Source organism: Halichoerus grypus, chromosome X (assembly GCF_964656455.1).
Source record: "Halichoerus grypus chromosome X, mHalGry1.hap1.1, whole genome shotgun sequence".
Lineage (NCBI taxonomy): Eukaryota > Metazoa > Chordata > Mammalia > Carnivora > Phocidae > Halichoerus > Halichoerus grypus.
Window position 1 is genome coordinate 58,224,715 of NC_135727.1, and position 26,842 is coordinate 58,251,556.

At 36.7% G+C, this 26,842-nt stretch overlaps 2 protein-coding genes across 6 annotated transcripts in view; one reads left to right on the plus strand and one right to left on the minus strand.

Moving 5' to 3' along the window:
* Positions 1 to 1,882: 1,882 nt before the first annotated feature.
* SATL1 (spermidine/spermine N1-acetyl transferase like 1) lies at positions 1,883 to 21,028 on the plus strand. Its single transcript, XM_078065270.1, has 6 exons — positions 1,883 to 1,959; positions 4,076 to 4,127; positions 9,674 to 9,754; positions 10,166 to 10,267; positions 10,833 to 10,873; positions 20,966 to 21,028. The coding sequence occupies exons 1-6, from the start codon at positions 1,894 to 1,896 to the stop codon at positions 21,002 to 21,004; spliced, it is 381 nt and encodes a 126-aa protein (XP_077921396.1). The 5' UTR covers positions 1,883 to 1,893; the 3' UTR covers positions 21,005 to 21,028.
* Positions 21,029 to 22,278: 1,250 nt separating this feature from the next.
* LOC118540044 (MICOS complex subunit MIC27) overlaps positions 22,279 to 26,842 on the minus strand; it is a 131,846-nt gene continuing 127,282 nt past the window's right edge. For all 5 annotated transcript variants that reach the window (XM_078063995.1, XM_078063993.1, XM_078063996.1 and 2 more), the window contains one exon: positions 22,279 to 22,840. In XM_078063995.1, the coding sequence (XP_077920121.1) occupies positions 22,752 to 22,840 (89 nt within the window). In that variant the 3' untranslated portion in view covers positions 22,279 to 22,751. The remainder of the gene's footprint in view (positions 22,841 to 26,842) is intronic.

A 26,842-nucleotide genomic window follows, 5' to 3' on the forward strand; every position in this document is an offset into this window, starting at 1 on the left:
AAATGAAGTAATGCATTTATAAGGCTCTTAACACAGTGTGAGACTTAAAATAGCCTCAACCAAGGTTCTCTGGTATAATCAAAAAACAAAAGTCACTCCATCTGTAACAATTTTAGCACCATTTACATAATATACATTATTGTGAAAATGAGCCAACAAATAAAATGGTGGGAGAAGGGTTCTTGTGAGGGAGGATGGGGTTAAAAGATAATCTTGATTTCACAGATATGGGGGTGGAGAATAAGCATAGTGTGTGTAAGAGGCAGGATAGTGTGATGGTAAAATGCCTGAAAATGGAGTTGAATACACCTCTGCCTGAATTCAGGCTCTTCCCAACTGTTGAGGCCTTGGTTAGTTTACCAAATCTTTTGAACTATTTTCTGCAGAAGTGGGGATAATAGGATTGCTATGGGATTAAATGAGAAAATGTAATGTGCTTCCCACTGAGCCTAGGTCATAAGTCAATAAATAGTAACTAGTTATTTTTAATTATTTATAAAGAAGTATTTTCTGCATTAGAGACTTGGGCACCTCATTAAGACAACCTTTTTAAGCATTCTAGTTTCTATGCCTATGGGAAAGAGGTGGTAAGTGGAAGTAAGGACAGAAATAGGAAGCGAATTATTTCAGGGCCGGGGCAGAGGGAAAGCAGAATTAAAGCAACTATCTTTGAATTGAGTGGTTAAAATAGCAGGCACTTTTAGGGAGAACGCCAAGCATAAGCTCTCAGACTCCTTCCAGCTTCTTGCTTCACCCTCTTAAGCTCCAGGAAAGGAGGAAATAAAGTGGTGGTCAAGCAGGCCCTGTCCCTCACCACATGGGGGAGCACTTAGGCACGTAAATATGAGCATTGTGACTTCCATCACTATGACGCAGTGACTGTGCAAGGGGGTGAAGCAGTAATACTCCCCCAGGGTCATTTTCTTCTTCCCCTCGCTTCCAGCCTGTTGGCAGAGAAAGGCCAGATGACAACCTGAAACCCAGCCAAGCCTACAGCTGTAATCGCTGGTGAGGTCAACTCCAGCAAATCAGAGGCATCGATAATCTTCTTTAGGTAGTCCTTTATTTTCCCCATTCTCATCTTGATAGAGGGGTCTCAAAGTACGAATCAAGTGGAGAAAAAACAGAAACGTCCTAGAGCCTCCCACTACAGCGCTGTAGTTAAGGACTCCTGCTCCATCAAGATACTTAGTCACTGGCCAACCAGGCATCTGCCAACCCATCATCTGCCAGCCAGTCCTCAGCCAACCAGTCATAAGTCAACAAGTCCTTAGCCAACCAGGAATGAATCAACTTGGCATGAACCAATCAGGCATGAAACAATCAAGCTTACCAGACATGAACCAACCAGGGATGAGCCAGCCAGGCACGAGCTCATTTGGTACGAACCAACTGGACATAAACCAACCAAATACAAGCTTACCTGACATGAACCAACTGAGCATGAAACAACCAGTCAGGAGCCAACCAGGCACATGGCAACCAGGTATGAGCCAACCAGGCCTGAGCCAGCCAGGCATGTGGCGACCAAGCATGAGGCAACCATGCTTGAGCCAATTCAGCACAAGTCAACTAAGCATGAGGCAACCAGGCCCAACCCAACCATGCACGAGGCAACCAGGCCTGAGCCAATGCAGTATGAGTCAATCAGGCATGAGACAACCAGGCCTCAACCAATTCAGTATGAGTCAATCAGGCATGAGACAACCAGGCCTCAGCCAATTCAGTATGAGTCAATCAGGCATGAGACAACCAGGCTGGAGCCAATCAGGCACAAGTCAAGCAGGAACAAGCCAATCAGGGACAAGCCAAGCAGGCATGAACCAACCAAGTCCAAGCCAACCAGGCATAAGGCAACCAGGCAGAAGCCAAACAGGCATGAGGCAACCAAGCATGAATTCTTTCCGAGTAAGACCTGCAGAGGCTCATGACTGCCCAGAAATCTTGCGCCTAATTAAAGTAAGCGTCTTTCTCCTTATTCTGTGGAGTTTCATGGCATTAGTTTAGGGCTGAGAGTAAGGAAGGCATAGGCTGGGTTTGAATCCTAGCTCTGCTAATTATGACCCACGTACACAACTTTCTGGAAGTTACTGAACCTCTCTAGGTTTCAATTTTCACATCTAAAATCAAGATCATAGTACTATCTATATCAAAACATTGTTGTAATAATGTAAAATAATTACACATAAATTTCTTGACTTAAAGTAGTGGGCTCAGGAAGGGGGGGGGGGAGATGAATTCATGGATATTTCAGGGACCTAGTATGTTGTCCGTCCTAGGGAAAATTTATCTTTAAGAGGATCTTAGAGAAAAGGAATGTTTCACTTAAATGAATGACCTATCAGTAATAGAATTTCAGGTATTAATGTATAAGATTTTAGGGTAGCAAGTCTTGTTGCTTTTAAGACCACACCTACATGTAGAACCTAATGATTGTGCCGAAAAAAATATTCATCCAGAACAAATTTTCCATACAATTTCAGATAGTTCTTTGACTCCTGAAGCCCATCCACACCCATCCACAGACAACCTCCAGGAATCCAAGGAGTTGGGTTAAAAATGTCTGATTTAAAAAATCATTTTTAAGGAGGTAATTATGGTTTTCCTGGAAATCATCCCAGTATATAGTAAAGGGGACAAACTAATAGCCATGGTTACTGTGCTTAAGTTCTGTGGCACTCAAACAATCACTTATGTGATGCACAGCCTAAACAATTCCATATAAAAGTAGTAGCCTAGATTTTTAATGGAGTAAATATGAGGCTGGAATAAGGCATAGGTTATAGATAAGAGAACCTTATAAAAAGAGTTTTGCAATGAAAATGTTTCCATCTACTAATTTATATATACATATATTTTATATATATATTAATTTATATATTTTTTCTATTTATCTATCATATATCTATCTATCTATCATCTATAAATCCTTAAATCAGGCCACGTTCCTTTCTCTTTGATCAGAGAATGTGTTTTAATGGCCAAAATAAAACACCAAATGTTTTCTAGTGAAATCTATCTGCTGAAATGATGCTAGGTCCTATTACAGATCTGTAAGAACTGGGTTATTTATATCTTCTACTTTATTCTATCCCCACAAGTTCCCACATCATTTCTCTAACTGGCATTAATCTGCATGATCAGATCATCAATCAAAATACTACACACAACATGTTAATTATTCCAGAAGCACGTTTTTCCATGTAGAAAAAAACACTTAAACTTTTTGGAGCTTAGTATCTGACACCCAGTTGGCAATTAATGAATTTATTACTGAATGGCAGTGAATCTCTCTATCCAGAAAACTTACTTTCCTTATCTTTCCAAACATCACCAAGGGAAAAAGAGATCCCTGGACCCTCCCACTTCAATGAACCTGTCATCTGTGGAGTTCCTGACCACATTTAATTTTAAACTTGCCTCATGTATCTGAATATAAACTAGAAGTTTCTTGGGAATAATTTTAATGAGTATTCACTAGAAAAATACTAGAAAAGCTAAATTACTATTATAGACATGAGACATTATTTACTCATAGGTATGAATGTAATAATTAAGTAGCTTTGAGCTTTATGTTCTAATAATCTGAAAGTGGGCAGTGACTTCCCAAGCATGAGATCCAAACCATGTATTATTTTGAATGTGCAAAAAAATGATATAGTGAAAAGCCACACTGACAAAGTCTAAACTGGGAAAAACACCTCACAGGCAAACATGACAGACCTTTCATAAAGTCTACTAGCTTTATTGTATATAGACTTTGTGACATCTACCTTGAATATTCAGGAACATTTTTAACTTTACTTCAACCTTTCTGGTTGTATTCAAGACTAGTTACCTGGACAGCCTATCTTCATGAGTGAGTTATTGAAATAGTTGATCTTCTCTCGACATACATTTAGATTTTAAGGTTCTAGATGACTGGAGTTAATTCTCACTCACTTTTATTAATACCAACTGGGACATCTTACATTAATAAATGCTCAATAAATAAGTGCTCAAGAAAAACTTCATGATTATCATCTTAAGAATTTATTATTAAGCCATAAACTGAAAGTTTTCTCTACTTTGATAGGAATTGGCTTCCTGTGAAAACATGCTAGATTCAGTGAAGTTAACAGTAACAGGTAAGATGTTTTATAGTATTTTCAGAGCTGAAAAAAAAAAAACATGGCATAATGTACACACACATACTACTTGTACCTAGATATGTGGAAGCTGCTGTCTTTGGTACACAAAGATGATGCCATTAATAGTGCCTACATGTGCAGGACATTAGTTTGGTAGCTTTGTCAGTGAACCACTATATTTTCCCCATTTTTTAAGTACAAAATTCATATTTAAGAGCTTTTACATCTTATGGCTGCAATAGACTTCAACTAATTTTCAAAATGTAGAATGAGAAATGTAACTGCTCAAAGAAAGTAAATTTAATGCCCAATACGTTCATAGTAGCCAAATAGGATGAAATAGATAAACAGAAAATGACAGACTATTTTCAAGATATCCACTACATTTTGATAGCCAGCAATGTTAAAAGGATAGGCTAGTGTTTTACAATGAATTAGAACTTTTTAGGCAGGAAATATGAACATTAAGAGAGGATTAAAGCATATAAAATTACACACTTGGAATTCCAAATGAATTTGAGGATGGGCTTTACCATTTCTGTGAAAAGAGATAAGGCCTGGAATTTTGATAGCCATTGCATTAAATTTTTAGGCCACTTTGGGTAGTACTGACATTTTAACAATGTTATGTCTTATCTATGAATACAAGAGGTTTTTCAACTTACTTAGGTCCTTTTCTTTCAGCAATGTTTTTTGTAGTTTTCAGCATGCAAATATTTCACCTCTTTGGTTATATTAACTCCCAGTTATTTATTTTAGGGGCTACTGTAAATGGAGTTGTTTTCTTAGTTTACTTTTTAGTTTGTTCTTTTTGTGTATAGAAACAAAAATGACTTTTGTTTGTTGATCTTATAGATTGCAAATTTGCTGAGTGCCTTTATTAGCTATAGTATCTTTTGGATTCTTTGAGGTTTTTTATCAGTAGGATTGTGTCATCTGCAGAGATCATTTTACCTCTTTCTAATTTAGATAGCTTTTATTTCTTTTTCTTTTCTAATAGTTTTGGCTATAACTTCCAGTACAATGTCGAAAAGCAGTAGTAAAAGTGGGCATCCTTGTCTTCTTAATCTTAGGGGGGATGCTTTAAGCCATTCACCATTGAGCATGAAGTTAACGGTTTTTTATAAGTACCCTTTATAATGTTGAAGAATTTTCCTCTATTCCTGGTTTTCTGAGGGCTTTTGTCATGAAGGTGTATTGTATTTTGTCAAATGCCTTTCCTGCATCAATTGAGATGTTCATGTGCTTTTTTCCTTTTGTTAATATGGTGTATTATATTGATTTCTTATGTTGAACCTTCCTCTCTTTCCTAGGATAAATCACACCACACAGTGCATCATAGTTTTTGATGTAGTATTCCATGATTCATTGTTTGCATATAACACCCAGTGCTTCATGCAATACGTGCCCTCCTTAATACCCATCACCGGGCTAACCCATCCCCCCACCCCCCTCCCCTCTAAAACCCTCAGTTTGATTCCTGGAGTCCATAGTCTCTCATGGTTCGTCTCCCCCTCTGATTTCCCCCCTTCATTTTTCCCTTCCTTCTCCTAATATCCTCCATGCTATTCCTTATGTTCCATTAATGAAACCATATGATAATTGCCTTTCTCTGTTTGACTTATTTCATTTAGCATAATCTCCTCCAGTCCCACCCATGTTGACGCATCCAGAAAGGATGCAAAAGTAGGGGATTCATCCTTTCTGATGGCTAAGTAATATTCCATTTATTTATTTGAGAAAGAAGGCCAGAGAGAGCAAGAGTGGGGGAAGGGGCAGAGGGAGAGGGAGAAGCAGATTGGGGAGCTGGCCATGGGGTTAGATCCCACGACCTGGGATCATGACCTGAGCCAAAGGCAGATGCTTAACTGACTGAGGCACTCAGGCGTCCCTTTTGTGATGTCTTTACCTGTCTTCAGTATCAAAGTAATACTGACCTCATAGAATGAGTTAGGAAATGTTTCTTCCTCTTCACACTTTTTTGGAAGAGTTTAAGGATTATGTTAATTCTTCTTTAAATTTTTGATAGAATTCACCAGGGAAACCATCTCCTGGTTCCTGACTTTACTTTGTTGAGAAATTTTTTTTGATTACTGATTCAAACTCTTGTTACAGGTCTGCTCAGATTTTTTCTTGAATCAGTTTAGGTCATTTGTAAGTTTCAAGGAATTTGTTCATTTCTTCTGGGTTATCTAATTTCTTGGTGTAAATTTCATAGTATTTACTTATAATCCTTTTCATCTCTGTAAGGTCAGTAGTAGTGTTGCTTTATTTCTGATTTTAATTAACTTGCATCTTCTCTCTTTTTTGTCAGTCTAGTTTTCAATTTGTTGATATTTTCAAAGAACCAAATTTTGGTTTTACTGATTCTTCCCTATTGTACTTTTTCCCTTTATTTTGTTTATCTCTGCTCTAAACTTTATCATTACCTCCCTTCAGTTAGTTTTGGGCTTAGTTTGCTCCTTTTTTCTAGTTTCTTAAGGTATAAGGTTAGGTTATTGCTTGAGATCTTTTTTTTTTTTTAATGTAGCATTTATAGCTGCTTTCAAGTGCATTCTATAAGTTTCAAGCACTGCTTTCAGTGCATTCTATAAGCTTCATATGTTGCATTTTCATTTTCATTCATCTCTAAGTGTTTTCTAATTTCCCTTGTGATTTTTCTTTGACCTGTTGGTTAAGAGTGCATTAATTTCTACGTATATGTGATATTCCTAGTTTCCTTCTGCTGTTGATTTCTAGTTTCATTCCACTGTGATTGGAAAAGATACTTTGTATGATTTCAATCTTTCAAAATTTATTGACTTGTTTTGTGGCCTAACATACGGCCTATCCCAGACAAAGTTCCATGTGCACTTGAGAAAAATGTGCATTATGTTGTTGTTGGGTGGAGTGTACTTTGTATTTCTTTTAGGTCCATTTGATCTATATTGTTGTTCAAATCTAGCAAATTATTTATCTTCTGTCTGGTTGTTCAATACATTATTGAAATTGAAGACCTGAAGTTTCCTACTATTATTGTAGAGCTATTTTTCTGTCTTCAATTCTGTCAGTATTTGCTTCATTTAGTTTGGATCTCTGATTGGTACATAAATGTTTATAAATGTTGTATCTTCTTGGTGAATTGACCCTTTTATTATTAAATAATCTCCTTGTCTCTTGTAACAGTTTTAACTTAAAGTCTATTATGTTTGATATACTACAGCCACCTCAGCTCTCTTGGTTACTATTTGCATGAAATATCTTTTTTCCATTATTTTTCACTATCAACCTTTCTGTGTGTGTGTGTTTAAATCTAAAGTGAGTCCCCTATAGACAGTATAGAGTTGGATCATTTTTTTAATCCATTATGCTCATCTCTGTCTTTTGATTAGACTATTTAATCCATTTACATTTAAAGTAAATGAGGAGGGACTTCTTCCATTTTGCTGTTTTCTATATGCCATACAGGCTTTTTGTTCCTCATTTCCTCCACTGCTACCTTCTTTTGTGTTTTGTTGATTTTTGTATTGAAATATTTTGATTCCCTTCTCATTTCCTTATGTGTATATTTTATAGATATTTTCTTTGTGGTTATTATGGAAATTACATTTAACATCCTAAAGTTATAATAATCTAATTTGAATTTATACCAGCTTAATTCCAATAGCATACAAAACTCTTCTCTTATACATCTCCATTTCCCTTCTTTTATGTTATTGATGTTAGAGGTTACATCTTTGTACATTATGTGCCCAATAACATATATTAATAACTAATTTTATGCAGTTGTCTTTAAATTATGTAGAAAATAAAAAGTGGAGTTATAAACAAAATTAAAATAACTCTAGCCCTTATAATTGTCCATGCATTTACCTTTAACTAGGTATCTTTACTTTTATCTTTATTTCTTTATGTGGCTTTGAGTTACTGTCTAGCTTTCTTTCATGTCAACCTGAAAGACTTCTAGCATTTTATGCAGGGCAGGTATACTGATAATAAAATCCCTCAGGTTTTTGTTTCTTTGTTTTTGGTGGTGATCTGGGGATGTCTCAATTTCTCCCTCATTTCTGAAGGGCAGTTTTGGTAGAGATACAATTCTCAGTTGATAGGCTCCCCCCAGCACTTTGAATAGATAAACTCACGGCCTTCTCGTCTCCAAGGTTTCTGATGAGAAATCAGATGATAACCCTACTGATGATTCATTGTACATGACAAGTTCCTTCTCTCTTGCTGCTTTCAGAATTTTCTCTTTGTCTTTCAGCAGTTTGATTATGTGTCTTAGTGTTGCTCTTTTTGGTTTATACTACTTGGAGTTTGTTGAGCTTCTTGGATTTGTAGATACATTAATTGATTCAAATTTGGGAAGTTTTCAGCCATCATTTCTTCAAATATTCTTTTTTCCCCCTCTCTCTTATCATGCTAAGAATCTGCCTTATAGAGTGTATATTGGCCCATTTGATGGTGTTCCACAAAGCCCTTAGGCACTGTTTATTTTTCTTCATTGTTTTTCTTTCAGTTCCTGACTTGGTAATTTCAATTGTCTTATATTCAAATTCACTATTTTTTTTTTCTTCTGCTAGCTCAATTCTGATTTTGAACCTCTACAGTGCATTTGTCACTTCAGTTATTGTACATAATTATCAGCTTCAGAATTTTTGGTGGGGGTTCTTTTTTTTTTATAATTTGTATTTTGTTACTGAGATTCTTATTTTGTTCATATGTTTCCTGTTTTTGTGCCTGTCTTTCCTTTAGCTCTTTGAGCATCTTTAAGACAGTTGTTTTAGTCTTGTTCTAATACATGTGGGCTTCCTCAGGTATGTTTTCTATTGATTTACTTCATTCTTTTGAATGGGGCATAGTTTCCAATTTCTTTGTATGCCTTGTGATTTGTTGTTGAAAACTGGACATTTGAATCTTATGTTAACTCTGGAAATAAAATTCTCCCCCTTCCCCAGGGATGGCTGTTTTTTTTGTTTTTGTTTTTTATTGTTATAGGGTATCTCTGTAAGAGATCAGCCTGAGTTAAGTGTTTAAGGTGTTCTGAGGTCTTTTCTAAGTCTGTGTTTCCCTGGTCATGCATGGTAGCTTTCTAAATTCTCATGTGGCTCTTTTTACATCTGGAAGCTGCTTTCATTGGTGGCGGTTGGAAAAATGGTGGCCAACTTCTAAGCTCTCACCTCAGCATTAAGAGTAGCAATCCATGAGCAGAACACAGAACTCCAGTATTTGGAGGATAAGTCCCCTAATGCCTACCCTGGCTCCAGCAATCACTCAACAATTCATGTTGCCATCTGTACAGCTGCTGCCATGAGGCAAGGGGGCAGGGGAGACTTGTAAGCCACCAGTGGGCTGATAGCTGAATTTGACCAAAATTAACTGCAGTTTACCAGCCAAGCTGTCCTCTGGAAGTTGTAAGTGTTCAAATAAACTCTAGAGTTCCAGAATATTCACTGCCAGTACAGTTGTAGAGGTGAAGAGATGAATTCCTGGTACTGCCTACTCTACCATCTTCCTTTTCTTTATTATAAACTTTCTAACATATTGTATATGAATTTATATTTCAGATTTACTCAGAGATGGCTTTGGGGACAATCCCCTTTTCTACTGCCTAATTGCAGAAGTACACAATCAACAAAAACCATCAGGTAAAATAAATCTGCTTCTTCCAATTTAATCTGGGGTATACTTTCTCTACCCTGAAAATGAAGAACAATTTGATAGCACAGAATTACTACTAAACAGAGTAGAAGAGTATAAGTACATAAACTTAGTTTTTATTTTTTGTTTTTTTACAGAAAATGTGTGGTATGTATTCGTATATGCATAGGAAAAAATTTGGAAGAATATACATTATTAAAAGATGGCCTGTCTTTTTTTAAGATTTTGTTATAAGGGACCTAAAGCTACATTATGTATTTTTTGTACTGTTTGATAGTTTGTCCAGTAAGCTTTTATTAATTTAACAAAGAAAACACTAAGATATTCAATTTTAGAGGAAAGAACACTCTTAAGATTCAAAGCATTAATCTCGTTGTACCTTCTCTTCCCTCTTCTAGGCAAAGTGACTGTTGGATTTGCCATGTACTACTTTACGTACGACCCCTGGATTGGCAAGTTACTTTACCTAGAGGACTTTTATGTCATACAAGCTTACCGAGGTCGAGCTACACTTATATTATTACTTATAGTTTAAAAATTAAAATGGCATATTTTAAGGAGTAGAGATAGGACTTCACTATAAATATGGTATTTAAGTTAGTTTATGTAACTCACTTCTATTTCATGAGACTGATCACTATCCTAGTTATCCTTGCATATGGGGAAAACTCAATCACAGATTAGAAAATGACTTTCTTTTTAGTTCCCATCAAAGCTTGAATAAGCCAAATTATCACAGCTATCCTTTTATCTTCAAAAAATGCATTTATATTTTAGGTTGTTTTGTCTGGAAGTGAATAAGAAATATACTATATTATGAGAGTGACAGGGACTCATTTCTGCTTCACCAATCTTTAAATCCAAAATCTTTTCTATTACCTTTGGAACCACTTTACAATTAGGAAGAAGATATTAAAAACATTCATGAGTTGAGTTTCAACACAAGCTATTAAGAATATATAACAGCCACATATAGGGTTTCATATTTTACTTCTTTAAGATTAAAGCAAAACTTGTTAAGTGGATTTTTAAAACTCGTGTCATTTTCCATTATCTATTTAAAAGGTCTAGGTATTGGAGCTGAAATGCTGAAGAGGTTAAGTCAGGTATGTATTACATTTAGTATTGGTATTCTGTATGTTGTCATTTTCTTCATTAAATATTATTTAACAGGGTGTAAATTAATTTATCTCACCTTCTGAACATAACCTCAAAACATACTTATTTTTTATTTCAATTAAAATAGATCTTCAAATCAGATAGTCACATAATTATATTTGAATTATGTTTAATCAAAAATTGATTTCTATGTAACCCACAACCATACTATACACCACTTTGCTATAAAGCAGAAGTAAGCAAGAGGGAGATTAGAAGGCAATTCTACCTATAAAATAGGTCCATGGTATGAATATAAGAATAGCATAAAAATGACTTCTGGGAAGTTGGAGTAGGAGCCTCCTAAGCTCATTTTGTCCCAGGGACACACCTAGAAAACAGCCACATCAGTGCAACCAACCCAGAAAATGACCTAAAGACTAGCAGAAGAGACATCCCACAGTTAATTAAAGGGAGGAGTCCACATTGAAAAGGGTAGGAGAGACAGAGACAAGGTCAAGAACCAGATTCCTGGGGAGACTAACCACAAATGGGAGGGACACCACAAGCACATAGAAGGGAGAGGTCAGACCCCACAGCAGGCAACCCAGGCATGGGGGATCTGCATTGGAGACAAGTGCCCATAACATTTGACTTTGAAAACCATGGGGTTTAACTTCTCGAATTTTTACAACCAGTTGGGCTTAACTCCAGGAATGTTAAAAATCAGTGGGCTTAGCGCTGAGAGTGAGAGGGCAATAGGAAATGGAGTCCCCAACCTTAAAGAGACAGCATAACAAACAACCCCTGCCCCACAGGACAGAACACAGAAGCAGCAGTATGAAAAATGCCTAGGGTATCCATGAAGATTTATTTACAAATCTCAGAATATGTGCTGGAGGGGCAGGGATCTTTAGGAGACTATGCCAAGAATAAAAAAGCTGGTGGGAGTCATTTCTCTCTTCCCCAAACCCCTACTTCCCAGCCTAGATAGCTGGATACTTGTGGGAAACGGGGTATGCTGTACCTACCTTGCTAATACCATGCATCCCACCCCACATTCTCCTGTGGATCCACTCCATCCGTTTCACCCCACTCAGCAGGAGTCTCTCCAAGCAGCTCCTGTCAGGTCTTATTCGAGCAGCTCTGGCAGTGACCTGCACCAGTCCAAAATGACTCCTGCCTTGTGGAGAGGGAAAGATAACCCCATACATCAGTTCGACTGCAGCCCTAGCAGCCAAACCTAGTAACTGGCAGTGCAGAGAGTGCCCTGCTGATCAGTGGGTCTGCAGCACCAGCACATGGACTGGGGGCAGGCACCTGATATGATAACTGGCCCTGTCCACCAACAAAAACCTCAGGGGTAGCAGAGGGAGAGACTTCTGCAGTTTGGGGTCACTGCAGCCATGGCACTGGGGACAGGCATCTGGTCTGCCAGCCTTGCCCACCAATAAAAGCCTCTCAAGGTACAAGGTAGGGAGAGCACCCTGCAGGTGGGTGCTACCACAGCCCTAAGAGACAAACTGGGGATAGCATTTGATTTGTTTATAGCCACTGCCCACCAACATAAGCCTCTTAGGAGACAACGCAGGGAATGCACTCTGCAGTCTGGTATGACTTCAGCCCCAGCAAACTGGGCTTAGGGCAAGCATTTTGGTCTGACTGCTGACAATGCCCAACTGTAAGCCTATTGCCACAGAATGGCCCTTTAACAGCACAGGACCAAATATGGCCCACAAAAATCAAAGCAGGCCATTGCAGCCAACTGGACTGAAAGCAAATGAGGCTTAGCCACAACAGTAGGGCACACACAAACCAAATAGAAGACACCCATGAAGCACCTGGTTCTGGTGAACAGGAGACATTGTGCTACAGGGCACCACAGGACCTCTTCTTTGTAAGGCCACTACATTCAAGATCAGGAGACATAATTGATTTTCCTTACATATAAACAAACACAGAGAGTTAGACAAAATAAGACAGAGGAATATATCCCAAATGAAAGACCAGGAAAAAACCACAGCAAAAGAGCTAAATGAAATGGAGACAAACAAGTTACCTGATAATGAATTCAAACTAATGGTCCTAAAGATACTGGACTTGAGAAAAGTGGAAAATCACAGGAAAACCTTCAACAAAGAAATAGAAAACAAAAAAGTAACCAATCAGGGATGAATAATTTAATAACTGAAATGAAAAATAGACTAGAGGAAATCAATAGATTAGAGGAGGCAGAAGAACAGATCAGTGAGCTGGAGGACAGAGTAATGGAAAGGAACAAAGCTGAACAGGAAAAAGAAAAAAAAAATACAAATGAGAACATGTTTAGGGAACTCAGCAACATCATCAAACCTAATAAAATTTGCATTATATGGATCCCAAAAAGAGAAAAGAGAAGGGGGCAGAAAATTTATTTGAAGAAATAATAGCTGAAAACTTCTCTAATCTGGGGAAGGAAACAGATACTCAGATCCAGGAGGCACAGAAAGTCCCTAAGAAAATCAACCCAAGCAGATCCACACCAACACACATAATAATTAAAATGGCAATAAAGTAGTGATAAAGAGAGAATTTTAAAAGCAATAAAAGTTACATGCAAGGGAAATCCCATAAGGCTATCAGCTGATTTTTCAGCAGAAACTTTGCAGGCCAGAAAGGACCGGCATGATATATTCAAAGTGATGAAAGGAAAAAACTTGCAACCAAGAACACTCATTTCATGGCTATCCAGCAAGGCTATCATTCAGAACAGAAGTAGAGATAAAGAGTTTCCCAGACAAACAAAAAGCAAAACAGTTCATTACAACTAAACCAGCCTTAGAAGAACTATTAAAGGGAATTCTTTGAGTGGGAAGAAAACATGATAATCAGGAGTAAGAAATTATGAAAGGAAAAAACTTGAGTTAAATACAAACAAACAAACAAAAAAGCCATAGATGAATCACTTATAAAACCAGTATGGAGGTTAAAGCACAAAAACAGTAAGACCGAGTGTATCTATAAATATCAAGTCAAAGGATTCACAAAATGAAAGGGCGTGAAGTAGGACATATACATAAAATGGTGGGGGGAGGATAAAAATTTACTGCTTTTAGAATGGGTTCTTAAAAAGGGGCGCCTGGGTGGCTCAGTCAGTTAAGCGTCTGTCTTTGGCTCAGGTCATGATCCCAGGGTGCTGGGATCGAGCCCCACATCGGGCTCCCTGCTGAGCAGGAAGCCTGCTTCTCCCTGTCCCTCTGCCATTCTCTCCACTTGTGCTCTCTGGCTCTATTTCTCTGTCAAATAAATAAACAAAATCTTTTTTAAAAATAGAATGGGTTCAAAATTAATTGACCATCAACTTAATATAGACTGCTACACTATATGCATGTTATGTATGAGCCAAATGGAAACCACAAACCAAAAATATCTAACAGATACACAAAAAATTAAGAGAAAGGAACCCAAGCATATCACTATAGAATGCTATCAAAGACAAGGAAAGTGCAAGAGAAAAAAGTAATAGAGAAGAACAGCAAAAATACCTGTAAAACAGGTAACAAATGGCAATAAGTACATACCTATCAATAATTACTTTGAATATAAATGAACTAAATGCTCCAATCAAAAGACATAGGGTGACTGAGTGGATATAGAAGCAAGACCCAATGATAAGCTGCCTACAGGAGTCTCCCTTCAGAACTAAAGTTACATGCAAATTGAAAGTGAAGGGATGGAAAGATATTTACCGTGCAAATGTAAGTGAAAAGAAAGCTGGGGTATGAATACTTAGACAAAATAAACTTTAAAACAAAGACTGTAACAGGAGACAGAGAAGAACACTACATGATTACAAACGGAACAATCCAACAGGAGGATATAATCACTGTAAATATTTATGCACCCAATATAGGAGTATCTCATACATAAAGCAACTATTAACAGACATAAAGAAAGAAAAACATGACATTAATACAATGATAGTAGGGGACTATAACCCTCAGTTACATTAATGGATACACCATCCAGACAGAAAATCAAGGAAACAGTGGCTTTGAATGAAACATTGGACCAGATGTATCTAAAAGATATACTCAGAACATTCCATCCCCGAATAGTGGAATACACATTCTTTTCAAGTGTATCTGAAATGTTCTCCAGAACAGATCACAGTTTAGGCCACAAAACAAGTCTCCATAAACTCAAAAAGATTAAAATTTATCATGCATCTTTTCTGACTACAATGATATGAAACTAGAAATCAAACACAAGAAAAAATCTGGGAAGAACACAAATACCTTGAGGCTACAAACATGCTATTAAACAACGAACAGGTCAACCAAGAAATCAGAGGAGATTAAAAAAATACATGGAGGCAAATGAAAATGAAAATATAATGATCCAAAATCTTTGGGATCCAGGAAAAGTTGCTTTAAGAAGGAAGATTATAGCAATATAGGTCTACTTGATAAACTAAGAAGCTCAAATAAAGAACTAACCTTACACATAAAGGAGCTACAGAGAAAGAACAAAGCCCAAAGCCACTAGAAAGAAGAGGATAACAAAGAATGCAGCGGAAATCAATGAAATAGGGACTAAAAAAGAAAGAAAAAAAAAAAAACCACCAACAATACAACAGATAAATGAAACCAGGAGCTAGTTCTTTGAAAATACCAACAAAATTGAAAACCTTTAGCCAGATTCATCAAAAAAAGGACTCAAATAAAATTAAAAGTGAAGGAGAAATAATAACCAATAATTCAGAAATATTAAGGATTATGAGAGTATTATGAAAAATTTTATGCCAACATATTGGACAACCTAGAAGAAATGGATAAATTCCTAGAAACATATGACCTTTGAAAACTGAATCAGGAAGAAATAGAGAATTTGAACAGACTAATTACTAGCAATGGAATTGAATCAAGCAATCAAAAAACTCCAAACAAAAGTTAGGACAGGACCAGATGGCATCACAGGTGAATTCTACCAGACATCTAAAGAAGAATTAACACCTTTTATTCTCAAACTATTCCAAAAAATGGAAAAGAAAGAAAAGCTTACGAATTCATTATACAAAGACAGCATTACCGTGATTTCAAAACCGGATAAAGACACTACAAAACAAGAAAACTAAAGGCAATATCTCTGATGAACATAGATGCAAAAATCATCACAAAATACTAGCAAACCAAACCCAAATATTCATTTTAAAAAATTTTCCCTATGATCAAGTTAGATTTACCATAGATGCAAGGGTGGTTTAATATTCACAAATCAATCAATGTCATACATCACATTAACAAGAGAAAGGATAAAAACCATACGATTATCTCAATAGTTGCAGCAAAAACATGTGAGAGCAGTAATCAAAAACCTCCCAAAAAACAAGAGTCCAGGGCCTGATGGATTCCCTGAGGAATTCTACCACACATTCAAAGAAGAAATAATACCTATTCTCCTGAAGCTGTTTCAAAAAATAGAAACAGAAGGAAAACTTCCAAACTCATTCTATGAGGCCAGTATTACCTTGATCCCAAAACCAGGCAAAGACCCCATCAAAAATGAGAATGACAGACCAATATCCCGATGAATTGGATGCCAAAATTCTCAACAAGATCCTAGCTAGTAAGATCCAACAGTACATTAAAAGGATTATCCATCTCAACCAGGTGGGATTTATCCCTGGGATGCAAGGGTGGTTCAACATTCGCAAATCAATCAATGTGACAGAACACAGTAAGAGAAGATACAAGAACCATATGGTCCTCTCAACTGATGCAGAAAAAGCATTTGACAAAATACAGCATCCTTTCTGGATTAAAACTTTTCAGAGTGTAGGGATAGAAGGAACATTCCTCAATTTCATAAAAACCATCTATGAAGAGCCCACAGTGAATATCATTCTCAATGGGGAAAAGCTGAGAGCCTTTCCCTTAAGATCAGGAACTTGACAAGGATGCCCACTCTCGCCACTATTGTTCAACATAGTACTGGAAGTCCTAGCAATAGCAATCAGACAACAAAAGAAATAAAAGGTATTCAAATTGGCAAAGAAGAAGTCAAACTCTCTCTCTTCGCAGATGACATGATACTTTATGTGGAAAACCCAAAAGAATCCACCCCCAAATTACCAGAACTCATACAGCAATTCAGTAATGTGGCAGGATACAAAATCAATGCACAGAAATCAGTTGTTTTCTTATACACAAACAATGTAACTGTAGAAAGAGAAATTAGGGAATCAATTCCATTTACAATAGCACCAAAAACCATAAGATACCTTGGAATAAACCTAACCAAAGAGGTAAAGGATCTATACTCTAGGAACTACAGAACACTCATGAAAGAAATTGAAGAAGACACAAAAAGATGGAAAAACATTCCATGCTGATGGATCGGAAGAATAAACATTATTAAAATGTCTATGCTGCCCAAAGCAATCTATACTTTCAACACCATCCCAATCAAAATGCCAATGGCATTTTTCAAAGTGCTGGAACAAACAATCCTAAAATTTGTATGGAATCAGAAAAGACCCGAATTGCCAAGGAAATGTAGAAAAAGAAAAACAAAGCTGGGGCCATCACATTGCATGACTTCAGGCTATATTACAAAGCAGGGATCACCAAGACAGCATGGTACTGGCACAAAAACAGACACATAGATCAATGGAACAGAATAGAGAGCCCAGATATGGACCCTCAACTCTATGGTCAATTAATCTTTGACAAAGCAGGAAAAAATATGCAATGGAAAAAGACAGATTCTTCAATAAATGGTGCTGGGCAAATTGGACAGCTATATACAGAAGAATGAAACTCAACTATTCTCTAACTCCATACACAAAGATAAACTCAAAATGGATAAAAGACCTCAATGTGAGACAGGAATCCATCAAAATCCTAGAAGGAAACATAGGCAGTAACCTCTTCGAAATCAGCCACAGCAACTTCTTTCAGGACACGTCTCCAAAGGCAAGGGCAACAAAAGCAAAAATGAACTTTTGGGACTTCATCAAGATAAAAAGCTCCTGCACAGCAAGGAAACAGTCAGCAAAACAAAGAGGCAACCCACAGAAATGGGAGAAGATATTTGCAAATGACACTATAGACAAAGGGCTGGTATCCAAGATCTATAAAGAACTTCTCAAACTCAACACCCAAAAAACAAATAATCCAGTCAAAAAATGGGCAGAAGACATGAACAGACACTTCTCCAAAGAAGACATACAAATGGCTAACAGACACATGAAAAAATGTTCAACATCATTAGCCATCAGGGAAATTTAAGTCAAAACCACACTGAGATACCACCTTACACCAGTTAGAATGGCAAAAATTGACAAGGCAAGAACAACAAATGCTGGAGAGGTTGTGGAGCAAGGGGAACCCTCTTACACTGTTGGTAGGAATGCAACCTGGTACAGCCACTCTGGAAAACAGTATGGAGGTTCTTTAAGAAGTTAAAAATAGAGCTACCCTATGACCAAGCAATTGCACTACTGGATATTTACCCCAAAGATACAGATATAGTGAAAAGAAGGGCCACATACACCCCGATGTTCATAGAGCAATGTCCCCAATAGCCAAACTGTGGAAGGAGCCGAGATGCCCTTCAACAGATGAATGGATAAAGAAGATGTGGTCCATATATACAATGGAATATTACTTAGCCATCAGAAAGGATGAATACCCAACTTTTGCATCCTTTCCGGATGTGTCAACATGGATGGGACTGGAGGAGATTATTTTAAGTGAAATAAGTCAAACAGAGAAAGGCAATTATCATATGGTTTTACTTATTTGTGGAACATAAGGAATAGCATGGAGGATATTAGGAGAAGGAAGGGAAAAATGAAGGGGGGAAATCAGAGGGGGAGACGAACCATGAGAGACTATGGACTCCAGGAATCAAACTGAGGATTTTAGAGGGGAGGGGGGTGGGGGAATGGGTGAGCCCAGTGATGGGTATTAAGGAGGGTACGTATTGCATGGAGCACTGGGTGTTATATGCAAACAATGAATCATGGAACACTACATCAAAAACCATGATATACTGTATGGTGACTAACATAATAAAAAAATTATAAAAACATAAAGAAAAAAACTGAATTGGATTTACAGAAAAAACAATGAGAAGACTTTGCAAATCATCTTTGGACTTTTCAAAGAAAGAGTTTTAAAACTCAACAGGACTTTTTTTCTTCTTACAGCTTTGGAGAAGTCCAAGAGTTAACTATTGTATTATTATTTGGAAGTATTATACAGACATAGTGCCTTACATATAGACCTTTAATAAAATAAATGTGTTAATGAAGACTATGCTTTCAATTAAAAGTAATCTCTTTGTTTTTAAACAGATAGCCATCAGAAGCCAATGTAACTGCATGCACTTTCTTGTTGTCATTTGGAACCAGGCTTCTATTGACTACTATACTCGTCGAGGGGCTTTAGACCTTTCCTCTGAGGAGGGTTGGCATCTGTTCAGGTTTAATAGAGAAGTACTCATGGATATGGCAAAGGAAGAGTGAAAGATGACTCATCTCAACTTGTCCCAACATATGCTCCAACATTTGAATGTCACCTGAGTCCAACAGCAGTTTGACTTTGAGTGTTGTACAATACAGCAAGTGATCAAACTCTGGTTTGAGCAGGTCTTTTACTTTGAAACAGATTTGGCATATATAATCAACCTTCCTTTATCCAAACTAATACACTAATGACTAGTAACAGAGTTGATGATCCAAAAGAGTAGATAAATCAAGAATCACTTTATATTTAGTAGTAGGATATTTATTTTTTACCTACCATATCTCACTAAATTTTAGATGTTTATATTTTCACATCTTAACACAGCTGAAATTGGGATAATTATAATGATCAACTGGTATCACTTTTTTCTTAGAGGCAAATAACGTGTCTTAGATTTGACGAAATATGGATTCATTTGATTATAAACAGATCTGAGGTACAAAAAATTCATTTAAAATACTGAAGCTAAATTTTGAGGAGCTTACTTATGAAAAACTAGTAAGTGAACTATTTCCCTACCTTGAGTAGCTCAAGTACCACTGACTCCTTAATATCATCTCAGAACTACATTTTATCTCTGAGCATTTACAACTCTTTGGTTGTATTTATCTTAGGGAAGATACTACATATAACACGTGTATATACATACGTTTCTTTCTTTTCTAGTAGAAATATAAGCCCTTTCACAGAAGTATAATTACTTTTGTATCCTGTGTTGCAAACAGAACATGTGAGTTCCTACTATGTACCAGGTATTTCATAAGCATAAAAGCTGCACAAAGAGGATTCAGTCATAACCCACAAGGAGTCTTGTCTGTGAAAAAATACTAGTTTTAGCTTTATAATAAATTGGATGGGTTGTCACAACTATAAACACCCAAGTATAAAGGAATGTAGAATAGAGAGCATTTCACTCCTACCTTAGAGGATTGAGAAAGGTGACACTGGAATTGGGTTTGAAGGATGAGTAGGAAGTTAGAATATGGAACAGGAGGAAACAGAAAATAATTTCTAAGAGGAAATACCAGCATAGGCAGAAAAAAAAAAAAACCCTTAAAATAACAAAGCATGTTCAAGGAGTAAGTGGTATGTTACAGATAAAATATAATATACATTGGCAGTAGGGTAGGAAAGGAGAGGGAAGATAGGATTAAAGTTGAATTGGGATCATAAGTGAAGGGCCTTGTATGCCATGCTTAGGTGTCTTTGATTTGACGGTACAGGCGATGATGAGCCACTGAAGATTTCAGAGAGACAACTAACCATAATGGTTGTTAGAAAGACAACTATGTCATAATATGACAGATGGGTTAGAAGAATAGGGTAGCAGACACTATATGTTAGCTGAAACTCAACACCCATTCCATATCCCTTACAGTTTGCCTTCCTCACCATAGAAAAAAATATGATTTGCCAATTTTCCTTGAGCTAAGGTGGCTGTATGGTAAGTTCTAGTCAAGATATAGACAAGAATTCTGAGAGAGGCTCTAAGAAAGCATTTACTTTTTTGATAATAGAGGGTCAGAAGCATCTGGCAGAGTTTGTCCTAATCTTTCTTCCTACATTGAATGTGTTTATGTTCCACAGGAACAACAGCCATTTTGTGACCATGAGATGACAAACTGACATACTAAAGAGCAGAGTGGAAAGAGAAAATGTTTAGGTCCTTGATGGCACTAATGAGCTACTGAATAAACCCTGTACTGTCTAATTCCAGACTTTATATAGACTCTTATTTACTCTTAACTGGTTTATTGCTACCTGCAAAGAGAACACATTCTCAAGTGACATAAAGCAAGAATGATGGAGGGCAGGAAGGTGATGATGAAAACTTGAATGGGAGCAAGGATTAAAGAAGAGTAGAAAAGGTAGAGTAGATCTGAAAAACACAGAAATAAAAGAAGAGAGAGGTAGAGGCAATTTAATTTTAGGCATATTAACATTGGGGATACCTGAGATGTAAGGTAGATGCAATAAAAAATAATTAGAAAATAGGTCTACAGCTCTAGAGAAATATGGGAGCTGGAAATATAAATGATAAGGAAATATAAATGGTGGCTAAAGCCAGTAAAGTATATTGAATGAAAATGAGAGAGCATATAAAATGAGAAAAGATGACTAGGAATGCAACCTGAAGAGCCACAGCATTTTGATTCAGAGCAAGAGAATGAAGAATGACAAGATAAGCAGGAATAACAGCAAAGGGAGGAGGGAGTTTCAGGTAGGGAATGTTCAAGAGTCAATAATTACAGAAAATTCAAATAGGTATAGAGGCCAGGGAGTCAGAAAGAGAGGAATCAAAAGTGAGGAAGTAAGAAAGTGACACTAATTTATTTTATGAAGTATGGCAATCATAGGAAAGAGAAAGAAAAGATAGCTTGAGAGGAAGAGGTAGGGTTAAGGAAAGGTTTTTGTTACTCTTGTTTCTGGATAAAGAATATCTGAAGCTACTGATAGATCGAGGAAAAGAAATTAACGAAAAGAGAAACCAAAGTCTGAAGATTAAATAGGATAGAATATGGTACTGGAAAACACAGCAAAGAATGAGATCAGGAACACAAATAAGCATTAGCCTTAGACGAAAGGGATGCACCGCTGAAAAGAGGTAAGTCTTGAAGGTAGAGGGGAAGAAGTTGAAAATGGTCATGTCTAAAAGCTCATGTTTCCCCACTATGTAATAGACAGTCATCTCTGGCAGGTGTAGGAGGCTTAAGAATAAATGGTCTGTAATACCTCTCCTGGGGAACAGAATAGGAAACCACCTAAAGGAACCAGTAGGATTACTAGGTAGTACTGGGGTGCCTTGTAGAATATGGTCCTCTTAAATAGAAATGTTTTTGGACATTTAAGAGGAGTTGACATTAATAAAACAAAGAGACAAAACCAAGCCCAAGTGTCATAAAATATGGATATTTTATTCCAGCTCTGGGGAATGAAAAAAAAGGGGAACACATTCTTTTTGCACACCATTCTAATTTAGCTGACATTAATTTGAAAAAGCTAAAGCAAATATGTATATGTATCTGTATAAATATTTATATATACACATACATATTTCATCAGTGTTTATATATTTACTCTATTTTTGTTTTTTAATAAACACCCTTAAAAATCATTAAATGCATCCCAATACTTCTGCCTCTTCATCAATCATTTAATACTGTTTGGATTAAATTCACAGTTTGTGTTTTAATCCCTTATGTGATTGGTCAAACTGTACATTACATTAGAAGATGTGAGGGAAAAACTTCGTTTAAAAGTTATACCCTAAAAAAAAAAAAGTTATACTCTCTGTGTCACGGTTACCCTTTACATGATTTTTTCATCATCGTTTTCAACTTCGCACATCTTGTAGTTCTCTACGCAGACTATTTCAGCTTCTAGTGCTGTACATATCTACATCTTCTGGATGGGACTGCCCGTGATCCATGAGCTTGGGGTCAAGCATAAACTGTGTAGCACCTGATAAAGCATTAAAACGAAAAAAAATTAGTCATTCATTTTACAAATGTATTGTTGGTACTGGGAATACAGCAGTGAATAAAACAAATAAAAATCTCTGTCAATATGACCTAACATTTAAGTTTGGCAACAGACAATAAATTAAGTAAAAGATATTATCAGATGGTGGTAAGTGCTATGCAAAAAAATAAAACAGGGAGGGGCATATAGAGCACTTGGGTGACTTACAATTTTAAACAGGGTGGCCTTAAAAAAAAGGTGGTAACTGAGCAAAGAACTGAAGGAGGTGAGGGTGTGTGCCCTGTAGATATCAGAGGAAAATGCCTTGAAAGTATAAGGGACCTGAGGCATGTCTGAGGAACCACAAAATGGTCAGTATGACTGGAACAGAATAGGTAAGATGTGGTGATGGTGGGTGCAATGAGAGTGACAGGAGACATGATCAGATAACAATAGAAGGCTAAGCCATATAGGTCCATGGTAAGGTGTTTCTCTCTTATTTTAATGCTAGATGGACAGTTTTGAGAAGAGAAGTGACATGATGTTTTATTTTTTTATAAGATCACTCTTGGGGCACCTGGGTGGCTCAGTCAGTTAAGCGTCTGCCTTTGGCTCAGGTCATGATCCCAAGGTCCTGGGATCGAACCCCATGTCGGGCTCCCTGCTCAGTGGGGAGCCTGCTTTTCCCTCTCCTCTGTGCTTGTGCTCTCTCTCGCTATCTGTCTCTCTCTCAAATAAGTAAAATCTTCAAAAAAAAAAAAATAAAAGATCACTCTTGTCTGTAGGGAGAAGAGACTATAGGGAAATTAGGGTGGAAGCAGGGAGACCAGTAGCAATGGAGATGGTAAAAAAAAGACTGGATTCTGGATAACTTCTGAAGGTAGAATGGGCAGGATTTCCTAAGTGGACTGAATATGTTATGTGAGAGAGACTCTAACTTAAGAAACTGGAAGGATGGAGTTGACATTTACTGTGATAGGGAATAATGTGGGAGAAGCATGTTTGGGGGAAGGCAAGATAAGTGTCAAGTTTTGGATGTGTTAAATTTGCATTGCTAACTAAACATCTGAGTACAAATGTTGAGTCATCTGTTGGAAATGTGAGTCTCTAGAGCTCAGGAGAGGCCTTTGGCTGCTTTATAAATTTTACAGTACTAATTTACATATGGCATTTAAAATTATCTATGAGATTATCTAGAGCATCAGAGAAGAGGTCTAAGCAATGAGTCCTTTGGATACTCCATTTTTTTTAATTTAAGAAAATAAGGAGAATGTATCAGAGAAGACAGAAGGAACAGCCAGTCAGTGAAGTAAGAGAACCAAGAGCAAGTGGTATCCCACAAGCCAAGTGAAGAGATCTGTTTCAAGGAAGAGGGAGTAATCACCTGTGTTAAAAGTTACTGATGAATCCATGGAGATGGAGATTGAAAATGGACTGGATTTGGCAATGTGTAGATCATTGGTGATCTTGATAAACTGATAGTGTGCCAGGCAAGATACTACATTATTTTCATGCATTATCTCACATTACCACCATAAGATAGATAGTATTTTTATATTATCCTTGTTTTATAGGTAAGGACTTTTTAATTTACAGAGGTTAAGAAAATTGACCAATCTCACTTAGCTGATAAATGGAGCCAGGACTGAATCCAGGTTAGTTTGACTCCCTAAAACAACAACGCTGACTCTTGTAAAATGGGGGCTAGAGTAGTAACAATGTCACACAAGTATTTTAGTATTCAGTATAATAATACATACAAAGTGTTGCATATAATACCCTGTGCATGGTAAGTAGGCAAGAAACAACTATTTTTATATTTACTTTGTGATGTAAGATTAAAAATATTTTTTCAGAAATTTGCTTTTATTTTAAGTGTTTTTCAAAATCTGATTGAAAATAATTTAGTTATATTTGGGAAACATATCTTTTTCCCATAGAGGAATTTAATTTCCAGTTTTATGATGAAAACAAAGGGGAGAAATAGATTTACACACAATGATTTATTTTACGCCTATCTCTTCAGAAACTTTTCTTTTTTTTAAGATTTTATTTATTTATTTGAGAGAGAGAGAATGAGAGAGAGAGCATGAGAGGGGGGAGGGTCAGAAGGAGAAGCAGACTCCCTGCTGAGCAGGGAGCCTGATGCGGGACTCGATCCCGGGACTCCAGGATCATGACCTGAGCTGAAGGCAGTTGCTTAACCAACTGAGCCACCCAGGCGCCCCCAGAAACTTTTTCTATTTCATAAAGTGTGATATACCTATATGTAACTTCACTACCACATATGTTTAAAAAAACCCAGATCATAAGTAATCACTATCCATACACTGATATAGTTCTCCATAGGATAGAATACTTTTTTTTTTTTTTTTTAGGATATTAATTCTTAATATGGGGTCCCTTTGGGGGTCTATGGATAGAATTCATGTGATCTATGAATTAAGTGTAGGAAATTTGTCTTCATTTTCATTAACCTTGGACTGAAAATGAACATTTTCTTCAGTAATGAGTGGAGGCAAAACCACAGTATTATTAGGAGGACCTTAGATTTTGTCACTAACAGAAATCACAAATATTTTCATATCATGTTGCAGTTGCAAATATTTTGAAATATTTATACTTATCACTACTTCAAAACTATGGCTTTTATTAGATCTGTTAGGTACTGTTGTTTAATACATTTAAAGAAGCACATATATTACCATGTATTTTGTTTTATCCACTTAAAAGCATTATTCTGAGAAGGGGTCCATCACACACAGGAAAGATTAAGAAACTGGTTCTGCCAGCTTCTTTCACAAATGTATTTTTACTGCCACCTGGTGGAAGTCTTTGCTCAGCACAAGTGAAAAGTGTCCTAGGAAATAGTTTCCTTCTCCATCAAACATATTATAGTAAGCATATGACAATTATTTTATATAAGTCTGAATGTACCTAATTTGCTCAACAATGCCCATCAGTTGACTAAGTTCTCTAACACTTCTACTTACTTCCTTAATACATATTCTTGTCCAAAGTCTAGTCAAAACTTCAGCTCACCCAAATTTGAAATGCCCCATTGCCTTTAGATCTCTACCTTTCAAAATTTTTTGAAAGGCTTCAGAATTTTAATTTATCCATAGCTTATGTCAGACATTATTAACTAGAGGAATATGCATAGAGAATTACCTGTGGAGCTTTTCCTAGAATCCACCTGCTTAGAGGCCTCATCTCTGAAGATTTTAATTGGGTAGAGTGAATTTTAGAAAACAAACAACTCCAGTAACTGTAACATGGATCCCTCTAGTTTAGAACCACTTAGCCTAGGTCATTTGTTTTCTGCCTTTTAAAAAAGATTCATCTCCTGCTTTTCTGAGTAACTAAGGGTTACACCTTTCCTCTTAGAAATTTCTTCACCCCTTAAACTGATCAAGGGCTTTCTCCTCCCAAAAGATTAGCAGTAATAAAACTCTCCTTGAATCTTTTTTTTTTTTTAAAGATTTTATTTATTTATTTGACAGAGAGAGAGAGATAGTGAGAGCAGGAACACAAGCAGGGGACTGGGAGAGGGAGAAGCAGGCTTCTCACGCAGCAGGGAGCCCGATGTGGGACTCGATCCCAGGACCCTGGGATCATGACCTGAGCCGAAGGCAGACGCTTAACGACTGAGCCACCCAGGCGCCCTCTCCTTGAATCTTAATCCCCTAACCCATTAGAATGCTTTTCTTTGTACTTTATCATATTTTTAATCTTTCATAAAAAGCTGTTTTTACACTTAAAAGTTTTTTAGAAGACTTTTTAAAAAGCTGGTGTTATCTTGTTGTGATGAGCATCGGGTGTTTGTATGGAAGTACTGAATCACTATATTGTACACCTGAAACGAGTACACTGTATGTTAACTAACTGGAATTTAAATAAAAACTTAAAAGCTGGTGTTACAACAAACAGGAAAGAATAAAGATGTTTAAAGTCATAAAATAACAATAAATTATTATCTTAAATAGCCATTGTGTGACATCT